Source organism: Telopea speciosissima, chromosome 5 (genome assembly GCF_018873765.1).
Source record: "Telopea speciosissima isolate NSW1024214 ecotype Mountain lineage chromosome 5, Tspe_v1, whole genome shotgun sequence".
Taxonomy (NCBI): Eukaryota; Viridiplantae; Streptophyta; class Magnoliopsida; order Proteales; family Proteaceae; genus Telopea; species Telopea speciosissima.
The window spans coordinates 68,983,188-69,002,971 of NC_057920.1; the positions used below are offsets into that span (position 1 = coordinate 68,983,188).

The 19,784-nt window shown below is 38.2% G+C and overlaps 1 protein-coding gene across 1 annotated transcript; it reads right to left on the reverse strand.

Moving 5' to 3' along the window:
• Nucleotides 1-2,766: 2,766 nt before the first annotated feature.
• LOC122663370 (abscisic acid 8'-hydroxylase 4-like) lies at nt 2,767-5,427 on the reverse strand. Its single transcript, XM_043859047.1, has 8 exons — nt 4,900-5,427; nt 4,587-4,736; nt 4,236-4,484; nt 4,061-4,150; nt 3,896-3,974; nt 3,669-3,775; nt 3,421-3,539; nt 2,767-2,893 (listed from the first exon to the last, which is right to left on the reverse strand). Exons 1-8 carry the CDS (start codon nt 5,425-5,427, stop codon nt 2,767-2,769), a joined length of 1,449 nt encoding a protein of 482 aa, XP_043714982.1.
• Nucleotides 5,428-19,784: the final 14,357 nt, after the last annotated feature.

Genomic DNA, 19,784 nt, shown 5'->3' on the forward strand with positions numbered 1-19,784 from the left:
GGACTCAGTCCCCTCATACCTGGGCTTATAGACTTGACACTTTACAAATACATACCCATGAATAGCCAGCCCAAACCCATATAACTCATTGGACACTCAAATTTAAGCCTATTAAATCATTCTTTGTCCACTCTGACTTAACAAATGGTCTGATTTTGCTAGTTCTTCCTTCTGCTCTTATGAACTGCCTCACAATTCTTTGATCGAGAAGATAAATGTCCAGAGAAATGGTTTCTAGATAAGCTTTGATGGGCAGGGACAAATTCCATGTGGATTCGAGCAAGTTAATGGATTTTCTTTTATTAATGTAAGCCAAAGAAATGGCCAGAACATCGTTATTCCCTTGAAAAAACTGTGGATCTCTCACCCTCTATGCCAACAAAGAACATAAAATTATCAATTTGTGGACATTGTCTAGGGATCACTCAAAATTAAGGGTTAGTGAAAACTCCCAGAATTTGCAGATGTTGATACTGCAACTTGCTTGCACTTCAATCGGGTGAAACTTCTTAGGGGTTGTTGATATGTCGTTCCTTTTAGAGGATGAGTTGTTTGTATTCTACTCTTAGAGTTTCAGTGCTTGGTTATGCTGGACTCAAATACAACTTCATCTTTTATGTGCCTAATAGGACCCATTCTAGTGTATGGGCTCTAGATTGAGCCGGCCTAAAATAAGATAGATTAAAGGGTTTGATTTAATGCATTCCATCATCTCGATCTGGAGTTTTTGGTGTATCAATCAAGTACCCAACATCATCCTCTCCACTCCTTGTTTCATCACTTTCTTGGCTTGTGAATTTGGTAATTGTGGTTGATAGAGAGATTTATACAACTGAAGATAGAGGTCATTCCTTTCCATTATCAGATGTGTTTATATTTAAGGAAAATCTAGATATCACTATGCCTAGTGAAGTGGAACGCTTCACTATTTGCTGCATGGTAGTATACAAGTATCTCATTGGTGTAATTTTAGGTTAAAATGAGTAGAGGAAGTGGCTAAAATTACAATAATTTTCATTTTATATTTTCTATTCATTAACATCAGATGCCATTTTTGTAATTTTTGTGAAACTCTAAATCAATGTTTGATTTGGGCTAAAAATTTGGCTATTAAGATGGATATGAGATTTTCTAACTTATGTATCATCTAAGCTAATCCATGTACTGCCAAAGTGGTAATTAGTGAAGCATAACACTTCACTAGGCATGATTACACCTTTTTAAGATTATAGAATGAGATATGGATGAACTGATCGATCAGTTACTATATTTTCTTGTTTTCCAAACAGCTAGAAGAGTCATTATTGTATTCATTACAAATGAAATTTCAAAATATCCCTATATCATTTTCAAAAAGTTTTTTGATTGTGTGTATCCCATAAGATTTGAACAAATGGCCTCTCAAATGTTGCTTTTATTAAAGCGAGCAAAGTGAAGCCTTAATGCGTGAAGTCTCTTTAATTTTGCTCGGTACATTAGACTATACATTATTCTCTATCCAACGTTGAGCTAGTAATGACTAGATTTTTATATTCTTTCTTTGAGAGACACTTTGTGGGCTTCTTTGGACAAGTGCTTCCAATGGGTATCTCTATTCTATATAAATAGAGTACGTTTTGAACACTTCAGAGTATGATTCATTGTTTTAAGAAAGTGTTCTTATATTGTTGTATTGGTTAATTGAGCACAATCCGAGTGCATCCCGACATGACATGGTTAGTAAGTAAGAGCAACAACTATTCGAAGGGCTTAATGGGAATATTTCATCTTATAAAGGGCATTTACAGCTTAAGAAAAATTACCAATTGCACGACTCAGTCCCACCATTTTATCACAAACTACTACACGAATTTGTGATAGTTCATAAAGCATAACTACATTGGAGTAGAATTTCTTAATACCCATTTGGTTAAAGATATAATGGGAATGGGTTCTTCGAAATACTTGCGAGAAGGGGCACCGGCAGCTCTAAGGGCTCATGCACAGCTTCCAGTAACCACATCTCGGTAGGGCCAGAGAAGAGGGGACACACCAAGACCAGATGTGGTGTACTTTGTTGTAACGGGTCCCCTTCCTCATTAGGGACAAAACATAATAAATAAACTACTTTGTGTCTTTTGATAATACTTGCGAGGGTGCCTTCCAGCCCAGCCTAGGGCAACCTCGCATCTTCTACGCCGGCCAATCATGCTATCAACACATGGCTCTTTCTCTGCCGCAGCTTTGGATTTTCATTTGCGGTCCACATGCTCAGACCTTGCTAATTAGGACAAGTGGCAATGCTTAGTGAGAAGGTTAATTGATTCCATCTTACCTTACTTTAGTTGGGTCCAATTGTCCTAACACAATGCCAATAAGCCAAGCCAAGGGAATTTGGGGAGAGAGAGAGATTCTCATAGATTAATGTTTCTCGATCCTAATCAATTTAATAAGTTTTTATTTATAATAAGATAGCAAAGTAGAGGTTATATATACTTGAGGGTGGGCCTCGGAGCAATGTAAGGTTGTTCCATTACGATGTAGTGGCCATAAAAGGAAACAATTTCTCCATAAAATCGGGGTAAAGCTGCGTACATTGTAACTCTCTCTACACTCCCAATCGCAAAAACCTCGTGGTGAGTTCTGAAGAGTGAGAGATAGTGCAAAAGAAACAGAAAAAAAGAAGAAAAATAATTCCTCGAATATATTGATAAGAAGAACAATATGAGGAGAAAAAGACGCATCTTTCCTTTCCGAAATGAGTTGAAGGGGTGGTGGCGTCAGCTATCATGGAGGGCACCCATGTTGTCTTTGGCTGCCGGACTCTAATTTCCAAAACTTGGCTGGGAGTCCATGGTGAGGAACTGGGAATGGACAATACTGAATCCCACTTTGGGATCCAACCACATCCCACCTGCAACCAAACAAAAAACCTTGTCAAATTAATTTTAATTTGTACTTTCATTCAAGATATCATAATTCATCTACTCTTCTACCCCCTTCCCCCTTGGTGAAGTTTATACTTGCAAGTAATTTTAATTGATTAATGCTCCCTTGGGCCTGAATATGACCTTACAATAGTACAAGTCTACTTATATTATCACATGTTCCTAATCATGGAAAGGGTCCATTTCATGGATGGTTTGGATCATTAGCTTGAGTGAAACTCCATGTCAGTGTAGAATCCAGTAAATGTGTGTACCACTTGTTGGGGTTTCACCCGAAAGGTGGAAGTAATAATCCCAAATCAGATATGAGTAACCTAATGTGGAGAATTATAGGCATTTGGACACCTTCTCCTTAACAGGTAGCTTTTAAGGATGAGTTCTACCCAAATCCCAACAAGTGGTATCGGCTCCTCCAAAGGAGTGGCAAGGCCAAAATTGTGGCAGATCTAGGGCAGAATTGACACATTCCTCCAATTCTCTATCTCAATCATACCTGAACTTGGTTAACAGATGATGGATCAAAATAAACATCTCCAGCTTGGCAAGTTCATTTCCAGGACATGCATGTACTCCATTGCCAAATGGCATAAATGTATTGGGTTTTGGTGAAACCTGCATCATACACCATTGGAAGATTTTTAAGGTCAGGAAAAGAAAAGAAGACAAATCTCTGTCTCTCTCTCGCTCTCTTTGTTAAGCAATAAGAGAAAAATGTATATGAAACTCTCACACCCTAATTACCTCGAATCTTGAAGGATCAAACTTCTGAGGATCAGGAAAGAAACCGGGATCATGGTGAATGTTTCTGAACAAAGGCATCACCTTCCATCCTTTTGGAATAAGATATCCTGTTTCAACTCCCAATACCAATCAAAATTGTTTGTTTTTGTTTTTTTTTTTTTTAAAAGTTTGAAGAATGTGGAAATGGGAAAAAAATGAAGAAATAAGACTCAATTAATCATTCTTACCTTTATATTCCACATCAGCAACTGCTTCCCTAAACGTAAAAGATATAATGCTTGCCATCCTCAAACTTTCTAATATAACCTGAAAATCGAAACTTCTCCTTTATTAGCCATTGCAAAGTAATTAAACCCAATTAACAAATGAAAGAGAGAGAGAGAGAGAGATACCTTATGAGTATATACCATACTTCTAGTCTGAGCCCATGTCAAGGGCTTCTTCCCTTCAACATTAGATTCATAAATTGCTTTGTGTTCAGCCTGCAACAGTAGTTAATTACTTTGTTAATTATGATCATCTACTTAATAGCAAATTGTTGAAGTTAATTAAGTTCTAATTAATTACCTTAACAGTTTCAAGAAGTTTGGGGTCATCATGGAGGTATTTTAAAATCCAAGTGAGAACACTTGCTGTTGTGTCTTGAGCTGCAAATAACACTCCGATGATGTTATCTGCAATTTGATTGTCTGTCAAATTATTTCCCTCTTTGTCTTTGGAGTTCATAAGACAACCCAATAGACCCTTCTCCACTACTCTCCTTTCCTTCCTCTCAGAAATAATCTCACTTAGAATCTGATTCAACCTCTTCCTGGCCTTCAAACAAAAAAAAAAAAAGAAGAGAATTAAGATATAGGCTTAGAGGTAGCAACAAATTAATAAGAGTTGTAGCTAGCTTTGAGCTTATTGCTTAATTACCAAGACGGCTTTGTAATAGGGAGTTCCTGGTATGTTTATGGGAAAGGAGTTGTAACCTTTATCAACCATGATGTAGTTCTTCTTGAGCTTTTCTTTGTGGTACTCATCCAAGCTCCCAAAGATAGCCAGAATACCCACTTCAAAAGAGAACTGCAAGCAAGTGGTGGTGGAGGGATGGGGATATCAATCAATCAATCAATTAAGCTAGTGAGTGAGTGAGGACCACTATGATCATATCATATCCTATGATGGAGAAATTAAGAAAAAAAAAAAAAAGATGGAATTGAAGAGTTTTCTTAATTAATTAACCAACCTTCTTCATTTCATGAAAGGTATTGACGACAACATGAGCATCAGCAGCCCATGACTCCAATGTGGAAACTGCAAGAGCTTCGATGTTGGAGATAAGTTTTCGGATGGGATCAAGAGATAGTGAACCCTGAACCAGCTTCCTAAGTCGAGTGTGATAGTCTCCTTGGTGGAAAAACAGGGCAGATGAGCCGATCATTTGTTCCTTACTTTTTGGGTACGTGGGCTTGAAGAGATGAGCTTGAGTGACCAACACAAACCGAATGGCTTCAGGGCTTGCCACCATAACACAAGGGCAACCAAGTATATGGCTCTTCAATATCTCTCCATACCTCTTCTGCTTAGCTGCAAAGAAGACATTTGGGTTCTTAGTGTAGAGTTGAAGAGTGTCTCCTATGTAAGGCCACCCCATTGAACCTGGAGGTAGTTTAGCTTTTTGCTGATGAGATTTCCTCTTATGTTTTCTAAAGAAGATACATGAGAGAAGAAAGAGAAGAAGGTATAATAAAAGAACCACTCCACCCATGTCCATTGATCGAGCTAGCTAGGGAGGAATTGGTTGGTTGGTATATATAGAGGAGAGTGATGGGGGCCAGGGTAGGTGACTACTGAAATCTTTGATCTCCTCCTGATGAATAGCTAGGGAATAGTACAGGTGAGTTACAGGTGATCCAACTTCTTCCACGGACCCATAATCTACTCTTAGATTCTAGACAATTAATTAATTAATATGAGTCACTGTCACCCAAAAAATCGGATATCCTCATATTCAAATCTGTTCCCACAAATTTTTCAATGGTCAAACAACCCCTCGGTCAAAATTTACGACACACAACTACTACATATATTGTTCATCAATTCTTCTACGTATTGTGTCAGATTGTTGCATTTCTAAAGTACGTGTTGGGACCTAATAACAACACGTAACACAAAGATCTCTCTCAATCCCAAATTGTTGTCTCAGCTGCTGGAATGCTCTTGAAGACGTTCCAATAGAAACATTAAATAGCAACTCTCATATTGTATCCCGGCCCACAAGAATGTAAAGTCTATATTTTATATAATCCCCTAGAATATCTTTCCTAATTTAAATCAGCTAGCTAGGATTCTCATCTTTGTAATATGTATTTTTATCCTCTCTTGGAGAACAAGTAAATCAAAGGAAAGTCATTCACTTCGTCCAAGTGCTTTCAACCTACACATCTACCGCAGTCCCAAAGCTGAATTTCGGGACATGGTATTTTCCCTTCTTACTTGGACAGACCCTATCTCCTATGATGATCTCCATGCAATGCTATTGAGACATGAGTTCCTTTAGGGCAACTCCATGAACAAATTGACGATCACTGATGCTGTTACTTTTGGCGCCTCTCCATCCGCCAACACTATTCAATGCTCCTCCTCACCTGGTGTCTCCGATTCCCCTTCTCCAAATCGGAGTGGCAGTGGAGGTCGGGATGGTAGGGGCCGTGGTCCTCCAAATCAGCAGCTTGGCCGATTCTAGTATTCTATTTGTCGACTCCACCGACCGATGCTATTACCTTTCTTCACTTGGTTACCTAACCCACCCTCCTTCCTGTTTTCTCCCACCAACCAATCACCATCGACGCATTACACATATCCCACCTATGCCTCTTATCCCCATAATGTCTCTCTTATAACCAGCCCAATCCGCCTCTCTTACCCACACCACACCCATCCATTGCCCTCCCATGGTACCTTGACATTGGTGCCTCACACCATGTGACCTCTGACATTCAATCCCTATCCCACTGTGATGGGTATAATGGTCAAGATTAATTCCATGTTGGTAACGGTAAGGGCTTACTCATTACCCACGTTGGTTCTTCTTCTTTACCTTCTGACTCTTCTTGTTGTTTTCTTTTTAAATGATGTTTTATGTGTTCCCTCTATGTCTAAATCTCTTCTTTCTGTTCAAAAATTTATACATGATAATACTTTTTTCTTTGAGTTTCATCCATCTCATTTTCTTGTGAATTAATGATCAGGTAACCAAGTCCACTCTTCTCTCAGGTCCAAGTAAATGGGGCTTCTACGAACTTTATTCCTCTTCCTCTCCATCATGCTCACACTTCTGTTTTTACCTCTCTCGATATTTGGCATCGAAACAAGAAATACTGGTCTACTTCCTCCCACACACTTTATCATATTCGGACCTCCATATCCTTTGATGTTCGGCACAAGGCCATTTCTCTCCTTTCCCCTTTAAACAGAACTTGATTACCATGAAGCTAGGTGAAGTAAAAGGTGAGAGCTTGCACACCGAAGAACCATTGTAACTCAAGTATTGAGAGACCACTATTAGAAAGCAAAAATAAAGAAAGTCCCGCAATTGAGTCACCACTGAGGAGCTTGGTCCTTAATTCAAGGATCTCTATAGCCCAAATCCTCTAGGAGAATTCACAAGAGAAAAACAAATGCCATGAAATTTCTCTTCCATGTTTAATAAAGACACACAGACCATCATTTATTCCCCAATCTATCAACTTATATGTACAAGGTAGTCCACAAAGCAACAATCTTCATATAAATATTTTAAACTTTGGTTGAAGTTTTAATTTCCACATGAAACTCCACCACCTATCAATAGGCATACTACCTTCAGATTTAGAAGTCATACCTAAATTCCTTTTGAGAAATGACACCACCATCTTGGTAGAGATGTAAACGGATCCAGATATTTCATGACCGAATACAAATATCCCTAAATGGATACGAATGTAAACGAATTCGGATTTTCAACTATCCATTTACATCCTTGACTTGTGTAACCCAGACCTTCATCCCCCAACAAATACGATTCACTCTCAATCCATGTCTCTTAGTCTCATGATTCTCTACCCTTGACTTTTTTTAATCCTTCAATTTGAATCAAATCACTCCTCCGCACTAGAGCATCCAAAGGGCTCCGTTGAACTAAGAATAAATGACGACATTTTTAAAATAGCAGCAACACAATATGAAGGTAATATTTATTTATTTTTTTTGGTAAAATATGAAGGTAATATATTATACGTAAAAGCGAGACATTCCAATCATTAGTAGCTATAAACTCATTTACCTTATCAAAAAATAATAAAGGATTAACTTAACAAGAGGATGGTAGATAAAACCCCTTGAGATGTGGTATTCAGGGATTTGTTCAAAACTTTGTATTTGCCCCATTTCCTATACGAATAAACACAATTTGTCTTAGCATGTGCTACAAACCATGTCGCGCAACAGAGGACCCAAATCCTAGGTAAGACATTAGATATACTATTCCAAACCTAAGATCCCCCTCTGTTTTGGGCTGAAAGATTCAAATGAAAAATCCCCCCGATTGATGCCCTTGCGCATCCCTTCATTGACTAGTTCAAATTGACATATAAACAAACACGTATAGCTCTGAAAAGAGGAGCTTTGTAAGTTGTTACAAAAATATCTGGTTAATTAATGACCTTTAGCTGATAGCTGGATGAGTTGAAATTGAAAGGAAGCTTGGTCCTCTCAATTCACGACCAAGAAACAACTTTTAGTGTTTTCCACTCTATCTATCGACTTAATTATATAGCTTTGAAATTTAACACCAAAAAGTTAATTACAGTTTAATTATATGAAAGCATTATAATGTCATTGACCCATTTGTATTTTACTTCTGCATTATATGAAGCAGATTTTCCTGTAATATTCTTAAGATGGAAAGAAAACTTTAATAAATTCAAAATGGCCTCATGGAGATCAATGTTGTGGAGGCCATAATTGGGTTGGCAAGTTATATAGGACGGTTGACCTACCATCCTAGAGTTCACAAACTCCTCCTAGGGTTTTTGTATATTCCAAAATATCCTCACCGGGATATCCATTCTCGCCCTTTTCAATTCCTCCGTGAATGGGATCCCAGTCACCGTGGGTGGAGGGAAACTCGATCCAATATATATATTATTTGATATAGTGTATTTAAACAGCACAGAATTCAAATGGGACAACCAAAAAAAAAAATCAAACATTTGGAGAACGGAAAAAGAGAATGATAAGGGTTTTAAACATTTAGATTTAAAAAATACTTGACAAAAAAAACAACAATGTGCACACATAAATTGTGGGAGCAATTCATGTCTTATTAATTAAATAATAATATTTGATGTGGACCATAAGCTTTTATAATATTGCAACATTTTTTGTTTGAAAGAAAATTTAAATTTTTTTTATATGCCGTATTTTTCATGTGTATAAACAGTTTTCTGTTGAGTTCAATCGTTAAACATGCAAAAGAAAAAGAGTAAAACTAGGGGACGCAAAAAAATTGGACGAAATTTTGCTGCTACACTACATTCCTACTACAAGGTTGGCAGCCAAGGAAATGGGATCTTAAAGGATATTTTAGAAAATACTAATACCTAGGAGGGTATTTATGAACCCAAAGGGGAAGTGAATTATTCCATTTCCTTGGCTACTAGCCTTGTAGCAGGAACATTCCTACTATGGGCATAGCAACAAAATTTTTTCCATTAAAACTCATTTAAACTATGGTTTAGACTCACAGAATCCCTACTTAAAACGAGATTTTCCTCAAGGTGCATAAGAAAAATTGTGAAAAAAAGTTAATTAGTCACATCATCATTATCCATTAATTTGGATTTCTAGGGGGAAAAGGTTCAAAATATGTCCAATCCCTTTCTAAGGGTAAAACTGTCATGTCAACCTCCCAAGAGAAAATCTACTTAGATGGCGCGTCATATGATTGAGATGCGTTATGAATACATTAAGAATCCTTTACATATACGAAAGTTACAAATGTTATTTGAAACAATTTCAAAAAATTAGTTTCACAATCATCACACGAATAGTACATTGGGGGAAAAATGACTTTGAAATTATACCAAAACAACCTTCATTTTCATCTTTGTCATCTTCGGTACAAGCGTGATCAAGATTGCAAAAAATCACATGGATACCACAGTGTAGTCAAAGTGGGGAAGCAATGAAAAAAAATCGCGTTCCAATTCTTTTGAACATTTTTGCCACATCATGATAGCTACAAATAACTATAGAAGAATTGAACCAAAAAATTAATAAAAGTTACTAAGGAATATAATTAGTACATTAATGGACAAATAATAGCTATAAATCTCAATAATATGGACCATGTCTATGACATGAGTGGGACTTCCAATGGTATAGACAATGGGAACGATACGCCAAGAAGATGGAGAGTTTTGCTACGTACTTAGAAGTTCTATTGAGATGATTGCACGGAGGGGTTTTTTTTTTTTTTAAGGGATAAACCGAAACTTAAAAAAAAGAATTTTCAATATATATTAAATGCAGTTTATCATTATGTTATTTTTAAAAATCTTCATTATTCATATAAAATGATAAGATTATTCTTACATTAAATAACATTTGTGAATAAGACAAGGGCCAAAAACATAAGATTACAATTGAGAAAAATATTCATATACGGTAGATTCTCTCATCAACTCCATCAAATTAGAATATTATTAGAATTAATTAATGGCCTCAAATTAAACGAACAAGCCTTACTGCACGTAATTAGGAATTAAAGTGTGTGGCTTAATTTGTTCAGAAAAAAAAAAAAAACCACTTTTCCCATTTCCCAGCTGTCCGGACGACAAAGTCAACTTTACTTTAAGAAGGGGGGCATGTTTGTTTGTTTTGAAATCCCCAGTTGGAGGACAGCTATGACGGACCCATTCATTAGTTACGTATCAAATTTAAGGCCCTGTTTTAATCAAATTAAGTATCCAACTTTGTATGATTACACTTTCATCAAAAAAATATCCAACTTTGTCTTCCATATATAGCTTCCGCCATTTAATTTCCATGATCCATAATCATTCACGTATCAAATTCAAGGCTATGTTATTTTGATCCAATTAAGTATTCAAGTTTGTATTGATAAGTGTCACTTTAATTTCCATTATCCATAATCGTTCAAATATTTGTATTTAAGTGTTGATTGTTTTAATTCGTATCGTTATTTAAGCGTGGAAGAACTATTATTTGAAAGAGAATTTCATTTGCAATTTTAAGGTAACCGCATGATGTGTGATATCATGAATAGTAAACATAATAACTCACTCATCTTATTATGTGCTTTGTAAGGGACGGTGATAGCAATTCGTTTTGAATGCCATTAATGCATTCAATGGAAATTGAATTGATGAAGAAGAAAGAATGGAGTGTAATGCCATGTGTTGGCAAGAAGAATAATTGAAAAGAGAAGGTGCCTACCATAGTTGGCACCACACCTCCACCTATTGTGCTGGCCACGTTTGAAGATGGTGAATTTTGAAACGGTTACGGCACTGATGCAGAAATCGATTTGGGCGGAGAAACCAAAGCATTGGTTTTCTCTCCTTCTCTCTTAGTCTCTTCCCCTATAAATAGGGGTAGGGGGATGCGTTCAAAATACAGAACAAACAAGACAGAACCAATGACGGAGGATCTCAATACTAAACTTTGAGAGGTGTTCTTATGTTTGGGTTTAAGTTTCACTTGTAGGGAAATTTGAGTATTACTTTCTGTGTATAATTTCTTTAGAAATTAATGAGAGTTATATTGTGAGTGAGTTTCCTTGTTGAGTGGGTCCCACATATAGTGGTGTAAGTGAAGGGTGTGTGTTGTAATTTTTCCTGTATTAATAAAATGAGTTTCATGTTATTGTCCCATGAACGTAAGTCACCGTGCTGAATCACGTAAATCTTGTGTCTCTACACTTTTATTTTTCCGTGAGTCTTTATTACACGTCTTGATTTCATACACGTCGATCAATGCGAGACGAATTTCCCCCCCCCCCCCCACAAACCTAACGTTTCCCGTTTCAATTGATTATGGTTTTCTCAAATTTAAAATGCAAAAAACAATCCCGATTTGCTGTGTAATCGGATCCAATTCCCATCATTATGGGTGACTGTCGGGTTAGCATTAATCTCACAAGATTAGCATATTCCCTTCCCCTTTCACATCATAAGAGATTGGAAAGCTCTGCTCGGCAGCTCTCTTCAGCGCCACCTGTTACGACAAACCAAACACTGTTGACATAAATTTACTTGACTGGACTGAGTTTGGCAGGGCTGACGAGTCGTGTAACCAAACTCACCTAGGCTAGCTAATGGTCCCATAAAATTTTGAAGCAACATCATTATCATCATCATCACCATCACCATCACCGGACGGCTGATTCATCTATGCAAGTCCACATTTTACATAGAATAGTATCTATGGGTGTGGTGGAGGATTGATCATTAATAATGGATTTCAAGGAAGACATGATTAATCTATAAGTCTAGGTGGCGATGGATCGAGCATTCGACCAAAGGCGCTGCTGGCTTTAAAACTTGAATTGTGTGTCAGCTTAATTGAGGGCAGAGAGAGCGTGTTCGACATGGGGACCGGAGGACGGGGGGGAGGGGTATGGGTTTGGGCCCACAACACAAATCCAAATCCAAATCCATGGCTGACGATCTCTGCTTCCACAATAAGATTTTAGATTTAGTTAGGGATCGAATATAGGAATGAGAAGGGAGATTTGTGGGGTTGGGGTGTGGAGGTGGTACTGATCGATATCGAATAGTCTTTGACTATATTTATTTATTTATATATATGATCGAGAGAGAGAGAGAGTGGTCACAGCCGGTGGTGATCGACTGACTGTTGAGTGGGGGTTTCTTATTCCCTTTACTAATAAATGTTTTTCTCTTTGACTCTTGTCTCCCCCCCTTCCTGTAGTAGCTAGATTCATGCAACCCTTATTTGTATATATTCAAAGTTTTAGCCGATTAGATTAGTAGATGTGATCATGTGAGAGAGAGAGCGAGAGAGACAGAGACTGGGAGATTGGGGGGACAGAAAGAGACAACCTGAAATAATCCTGAAAAAAGTCTTCCCTCCATTAAGGGAAATTGGATCTTTTATTGCCGAGCTGACCGGCAGGACCATGTTGCCAAGACATGATGTTATGCACAATGTCTGCCTTACCCCTGCTCAAATGTCTTGCCCGAATAGGGGTAAGACGGTCTTTACATGCAGCACCGTGTTTGGACAACACGATCCTACCGGACAACTCGACAGTAGAGAATCTAAATCACCATTAAGGATCCAGATCTCTTACGGCCCAGCTGCCCGTAGCAACCTGTACAACGTGACAGAACCACACGTACAATAACCACCGAATGTGGGAGGCATCAACATGTGGAAGAATAAGACATTACACAGACACACACATTGTCAATGCAGATTCGGAGTCGGGGGACGACCATCGAATCGATCATGGAAGTTGTAGAAAGAAGAAATTTCTATTTTATGTATTATAGTCTGCAAGTGTCTTGTGTATTCTGTATTTAAGGGTGAAAGACAAGAAAGCTTCGGTCCCTGCGCCCCTTCCTACCCAAGCTTAGTTGGACTTTATTTGCTTTCTTGCTCTTGCTTGCTAACTTGGAGTTAGATGAACCTGAATCATATCATATCCTCCTTTGCTTTCAAAGATTCAAGTTTCCAATCATGCTTGGACCACAGACTCACTACTCCTCCTTCACCTCCTCCATATTTTCAAGCAAGGCCTCCTCAATCTCACACCACACGTCATGCTCACGTCGCTCCTAATTCCCTTTCCTCAATCAAACCCAACCTAACCATCTATCTATCTGTATTCTCTAGTGCTTAATTAGTTTCCTTATTTAAAAAGACTGAATGCCACACTTCCACTATTAAAATCCCACCACTCGCACCATCTTATCTCATCTCATCTCTTCTCATCAAAACCAAGAAGATCTTAATTAAGGTACAATTTGAATCCTCTGCTGCCGCATGGCTGTGCGGCCTGCATGCAACCTCACACAAGGAGGGCGTGGACATCATTCGGGCAGGGTGCTTGGGCAGTGGGTAGGGCAGTCATTTTGCCCTTACCTATATGAGGATGTACACCAATCGCACGAGTAGGCAGCAGCAGAGGATGCCGATCCCTTAAGGTGTATATTTTATACATTGATCGACAATCAAGATCATCGAATCCAATCAATAGTTTGACCAGTCAATCTCATGTCGTGCATCAAAATAGTATCATATATCATAGGGCATGCATGCAGCCAGATCACTTTATGTGAGAAAAAGAGATAAACACAGAAGTGCTAATGTACCCTAAACCGATATCATATATGTAGCAAAATGGTTTTGTGATGTACAGATCAACGCAAACGGATTTCCTCCAGCCGTGGCGGGAGCTGGAGGGTCCATCCCCAAAAATACATGTAGACTTCAAATAATTCAAAAAATAATAATAAAGGAAGTCGTAGCAAAAAGAAGTGGTAATTCACAACCTCCCCACCCCTCCTAAAAAAAAAAAAAAAAAAGTGGTATACGGACCATTTGTTCGGGGTACGATGTCTTGTCTTCTATTCCATCATTAGATTCTCAGTTGTATTCAAATGTCGCTTGGTTTATTGGAGGTACAATGTCAATTTCTTCCAGTTTTTTATTTTTAAGACTATTTGAGTATTTCGGTAAAATTCATATGTAGTATTTTATTATAAATATGTAATGAGGGTTTTTTGCTGTAACACAATTTAAGAGAGATGTGACGACGAGCAACTGTAACCCTATTCTCCAATCTCTATTTGAAAATTATTTATTTTATACAATAATGCTGAATTTGTCAATCTTCAAACTTACATTTCCCACAACATATTTTTCTAGTATATATCCGAATTTGCTAACTATGGCAATCCTAGCTGACAAGGAATTATTACCTTCCACTCAAATTAAAAAGGTGTATGAGGTCAATATATGGGAATTCACATTTCCTGTATTGGTGAGAAACAGAGGAAATGTGTCATTGTGATTCTTTGAAACATGGAGCCAATTAAGCAATGACAGTGATCGAGAACCACTAAAACATCACTAGTGAGCAGATCATCATGAGAAATCTTTGGATCAATACACATGGCACTTACACCTGTGGCTTCAACATTGACCTGTTTTTTTTAATTTTTTTTTCTTGTTTTGGGTTTTTTTTTGTTTGGGGTTTAATTAAGTTATGGATAAGGTAATAGGCACTTGGAACTTGTTAAGCAAGCATGGGGTGCGATCAGTCTAGTTGGTAGGTGAAGACAGATTAATTAGCAGATTTGTAAAGCAGCAGCCAGATCCTCTACTGCCGAGCTACTCGGCAGGACCGTGCTGTCCAGACATGGTGCTGCATACAAAGATCGCCTTACCCTCATTCAAGCAAGGCGTTTGGGCAGGACTCAGGAGTAAGGCAGACATTGCGCACGCACCGTGTCTAGGCAGCACGGTCCTGCCGGGCAGCTCGGCAATAGAGGATCCAAATTCCAGCAAATATATGATAGTGAGTGATCAATAAGTATCAAACAATTGCAGATGGTCGATCATGGTTGCATGCAGTAATGGAGTGGCAGTGGGAATTATTATTGGGAGTAAAAATGAGTTCTAATGGACTAGAAATTTTCCACAAGTGCCTCAGAAGACACGGACAGTGCCGGCCACTGCCCATTAGGATCGGAGGAGTATGCATGGTATTAATTGCATATTGATATATCTAAATAAGGCTCACTAATATTAGCGTGACATGTGACAAAACCACAATCGTATATTACGATCCCGACTCATCAGGTTATGCTTGCAAAGCACTCGGTCAACCCAAATCGGAAAACCTAGTCAAGTGAGGATATGATCCTCACATAGAAGGCAACATATATATCCAAATCCCAATATAATACATAAACGCTGCCAGCCAGCAAGTGCAACCCTATACAAGGAATCAACGAGATCTCCCACTGGTCGATGATATGGAAACTTCCATTAATGATGAATTCTCCTAACAAGACTCTTACCTTATTAATAAGCTCAACATGGGGCGCAAGACTCATCGTCTCCTAATGGAACACAACCTTTACCTAGCCTGGCATATGTATAGGAGGCCTAAAGGTCAGGTAATCTAAATGATTATTCTTAAATTCTATTTCATTATTTGCTACTAAAGAGATCTAACTTAAGCATCAAAATGTCTTCTACCGAAGATGACTGATTCTCCCTTGCTTATATGTTCTTCTTTGCAGGTTCCATCCAGGAGGTATCATATGAAGGTTTCTTGATGCAACACATATATATACATACGAGAAATATGATGTTGGGGGTAATATATAGGTTGAGAGATAAGAGTCACTTTGGTAGCTCATTCATAGTGGCCCGGCCTGAAACCTTTATTGAAAGCAATTAAAATTAAAGCCCAATCCAACGTAACAAACATTGACACAATTAAAACAATAATAATGATAATAATGGGAGTTTCTTGTGTACGGATCGATGTAGTTTCTTAATTACCACCTTAATTTGTTTGGAACGTGATGACATGAACTTGTTTAATTGAGATATATAGAATTAATTTATGAGTACTTAATTAATTGGTTGGAAATTACTCTTAATTTGCTAGGCTTAGATCTGTCGGCCGGATTAAGTGGCATGCAGCAGCACAGTTCTGTGTGAGTTCCCATCGCAAAATCCATGCATGGGTACCTAGCTATGTACGTGATGATGATGAGCTTAGATCCTCTCTCTGTCTCTGTCTCTGTCTCTATCTCTCTGTCTCTGACAATATTATACAATTTACTGAACATCAATTGGGGTTGAAGGAGAAAATTCAGGGATGGTGATTGGTATAGTACGAAGGCCAAACATGCATGCCGGAATCAATTGGAAAGAGAAGGAGATACAAAAAGAGCAGATCGAGCAAAGCAAATAGGAATATTTAAGATATCTCTCTCTCACTCTCTATATATTGAACCAAATCCCATACGGAGTAAATTAAGATACCCAATATCTACCTAAATTTGGATAACGTCACTCACTCCATATATACAAACAAGAAAACAAGAAAAAACCTGATTCATCTCCGAATCTATCACTCTTTGGAACCATACGGCGGATTTTAGATAATTAGATGGGATCCCGGCCTACATATTCTGACCCACCGCCCCGCATGAACCTCCAAATATTAGTTGATTGACATTTGATTTGAGAGAGAGAGAGAGAGAAAGAAGGGCCCACATGTACATGAATGAGAATATTTGTTGGAGAAGACGAGTGAGTCCTTTAATCACTGTATAAGATCACGACGATCATAAGCAATTTGACTTGCTATATATATACCACATGCAAGAGGAGGAGAAGATATATAGAGGATCTTAATTTGAAAGCTTTTATCTATTATTGGGGAAGAATTCTCATCTGGTCACATGGAAAGCTAATAAAAAGTATCAAACTAGGTTTGCTTTCAATATTTGAATCCATCTCCCACATGAAAAGGTACGAATACCCGGTAGATATTTTTACAATTCAACTCCTTTGCTTCCGTCTGCCTCTATTGTCGTGTGCACCCCACACACAAGCAAGGCGGTACTTAATTTCCGAGTAGACAAGTCGGATCCATATTTTTATCTACATTTAAACTTATTGGGTGAACGATGACCCACAAGTGATCAGAGATCTTCTCTTACCACTTGCCCGTACTGCCTCACACAGGGAGGGGCAAAATGACCTCCCTATCCATTGCACAAGCATCCTACCCAGGTGGGGTTCATGTCCTCCTGCCTGTGTGAGGTTGCACTCCAGGCCACACAGGCAGGCGGCAGTAAAGGATCCAAATTGTTGGAGTTAATAGTAAAATAGTTTCTTGCCATTCAAGACAAATTGAGTCAAAAGAATTCAAGATCACTAAGCCCACCTCAAATGCTAATAAGAATTACACTAAGGGATTCTATAGGTTGTGTATGAATATGCATTTTCAGAATGGATTATGGGATTAGAACGCATTCTGAAATCTATTTCTTTTTTTTTAATTATAGTATACATTCTAAACTCAAAATCTATTTCAAGAATGCATACCAAATACAGTTAAGTCTTCAAATAATAGGTGATTCGATCAACAACATATACATTAAAATTTGCCAAGCAAACCCCGTATTGGAGTCTGTGGTTAGTTCATTGGTCGTGAGTGTTTATTAGATATAATATATCTAAGCTATTAGGCCCATAGTGAATGAAGCCCAATCAATTTGGCCCATTAAATTTGACATCTGACAAGAAGGCCCAAACTTAAGACTTATTCTCATTTTGTATATGGGTTCTTTTAGGCGTCACTATGTCTGGTGAAGTATATAATACTAATACTTCACTATTTGCCACTTGACAGTACATTAATCCATATAATATATATAAATGAATAGAACAACCAATATTTGCACTATTGTCAATCTTCCTCATCGCTTTCAAGGAGATTTTGTAGCTGCTAAATGTAAAGCTGGATATATGGAGCTCTACCGCCTTATCGATGGAAGGCTTATGAGAGATGGGCTCCTCTTAGCAAGGAGTCTTGATCTACGAAATATAATAGTGTTTTCAGATTCTAAAAGATTAATAGTTAGTTTGAACCAATCCTCCTCTTCTTCGGATTGAGCTACTGATCTTCTTTGTAACGGATATAAAACATCTTTGTTGTTCATTTGCTAGTACAAGCTTTCTCTATATCTCTTGGAGCCTCAATGAGGAGGCTCATATAATAGCTAAGGGAGCTTCTTTGCTTCGTATGTCCAAGGTTTGGTGGGGTCAGGTCCTGCATTCCTTGTAAGTAAACCCTTCTCTCCTCTTATTACACCCCCCCCCTTCCAAAAAAAAATCCTTTTCTCCTCTCAGGAGAATGTCATACTTTTTTTTTTTTCAATAAAATCAGATTGTTCATTGGCCAAAAAAAAATCATTGCTTCTTGGATGATTAATGACTGGGAACGTGAACGATTCACAGTTGTTCAGATGAAACATTCCCACAGATTAGATTCCATCTGCACGACTATGAGTCGTGAACGTACACGTGAACATTATTCCCTGCTCTCAAAATCATGGCCTTGGATTTGGGCTTGAGGTTGGACTGGGCTAGGCGTAGGTTTCTCCTTTATTTATTTATTATTATTTTTGGGGGGGGTCTGACTAGGGCTAGGCCTCTTAAAATTATATACATTGGACCAGAATTGGAGTGGCCCATGAAAGTTACGAGACACAATTACAATATATGCTAGAATATTAATAGCTAGATAAGCTTGGCTGATCCCAAAATGCATCTCTAATTATGAATGAGTTTTTTGAGTGGCTTGGAGGCACGGTTTCAGGAATCAGTATCAGTATCGGATCTATCGATTTATATTGGTATCGGCTGTGACCATGATATGGTATTGGAAGATCCGATTCGATTGAGATTCCGACTTATTCGCCAATGAAAGTGGTAATGATCCAACTTGGATGACCTTGATGGAACATGCATACTATTTGGTTACGGTCAGATAATTTCAACCTAGAATGTATTCTAAGAATGCATACCAACCAAGCACAATCTAAGATTCTTCATCCTATTGATCAGCTCAAGAGCACAAGTGTAGTTGATCTATAAACCAGCTAGACCGGAGAGGTGAAATTGATTTAAAATGAAATCGAAGTGATCCGATACGATTTTGGTTTGAAGAATGAGATCATATTTGGTTCTGTTGGATTCCGGTTCGGTCTTCCATTTCTTAAACGATATATCTTGAATCAAACCTTTTTTTCACACCCCTTGAGTTAGGGCTGCAATAGGGTCAGGTTGGGCCGGGCTTTATAGAACCCTAGCCCAACCCTAAGTCCCCATAGCTGGGCCTAGGCCCGATCCGACTTTGATTCAGGGCCAGGAAAATTCAACCCTGACCCGCTCTCAGGGTCGGGTCGGGCTGATCCCTGATTGGCCCTGATCATGGGAAGGGAGAAGGAAATGCATGGGTTGAAATGGACTGGGGAGAATATTATCAATTTTACGTAAAATAACACT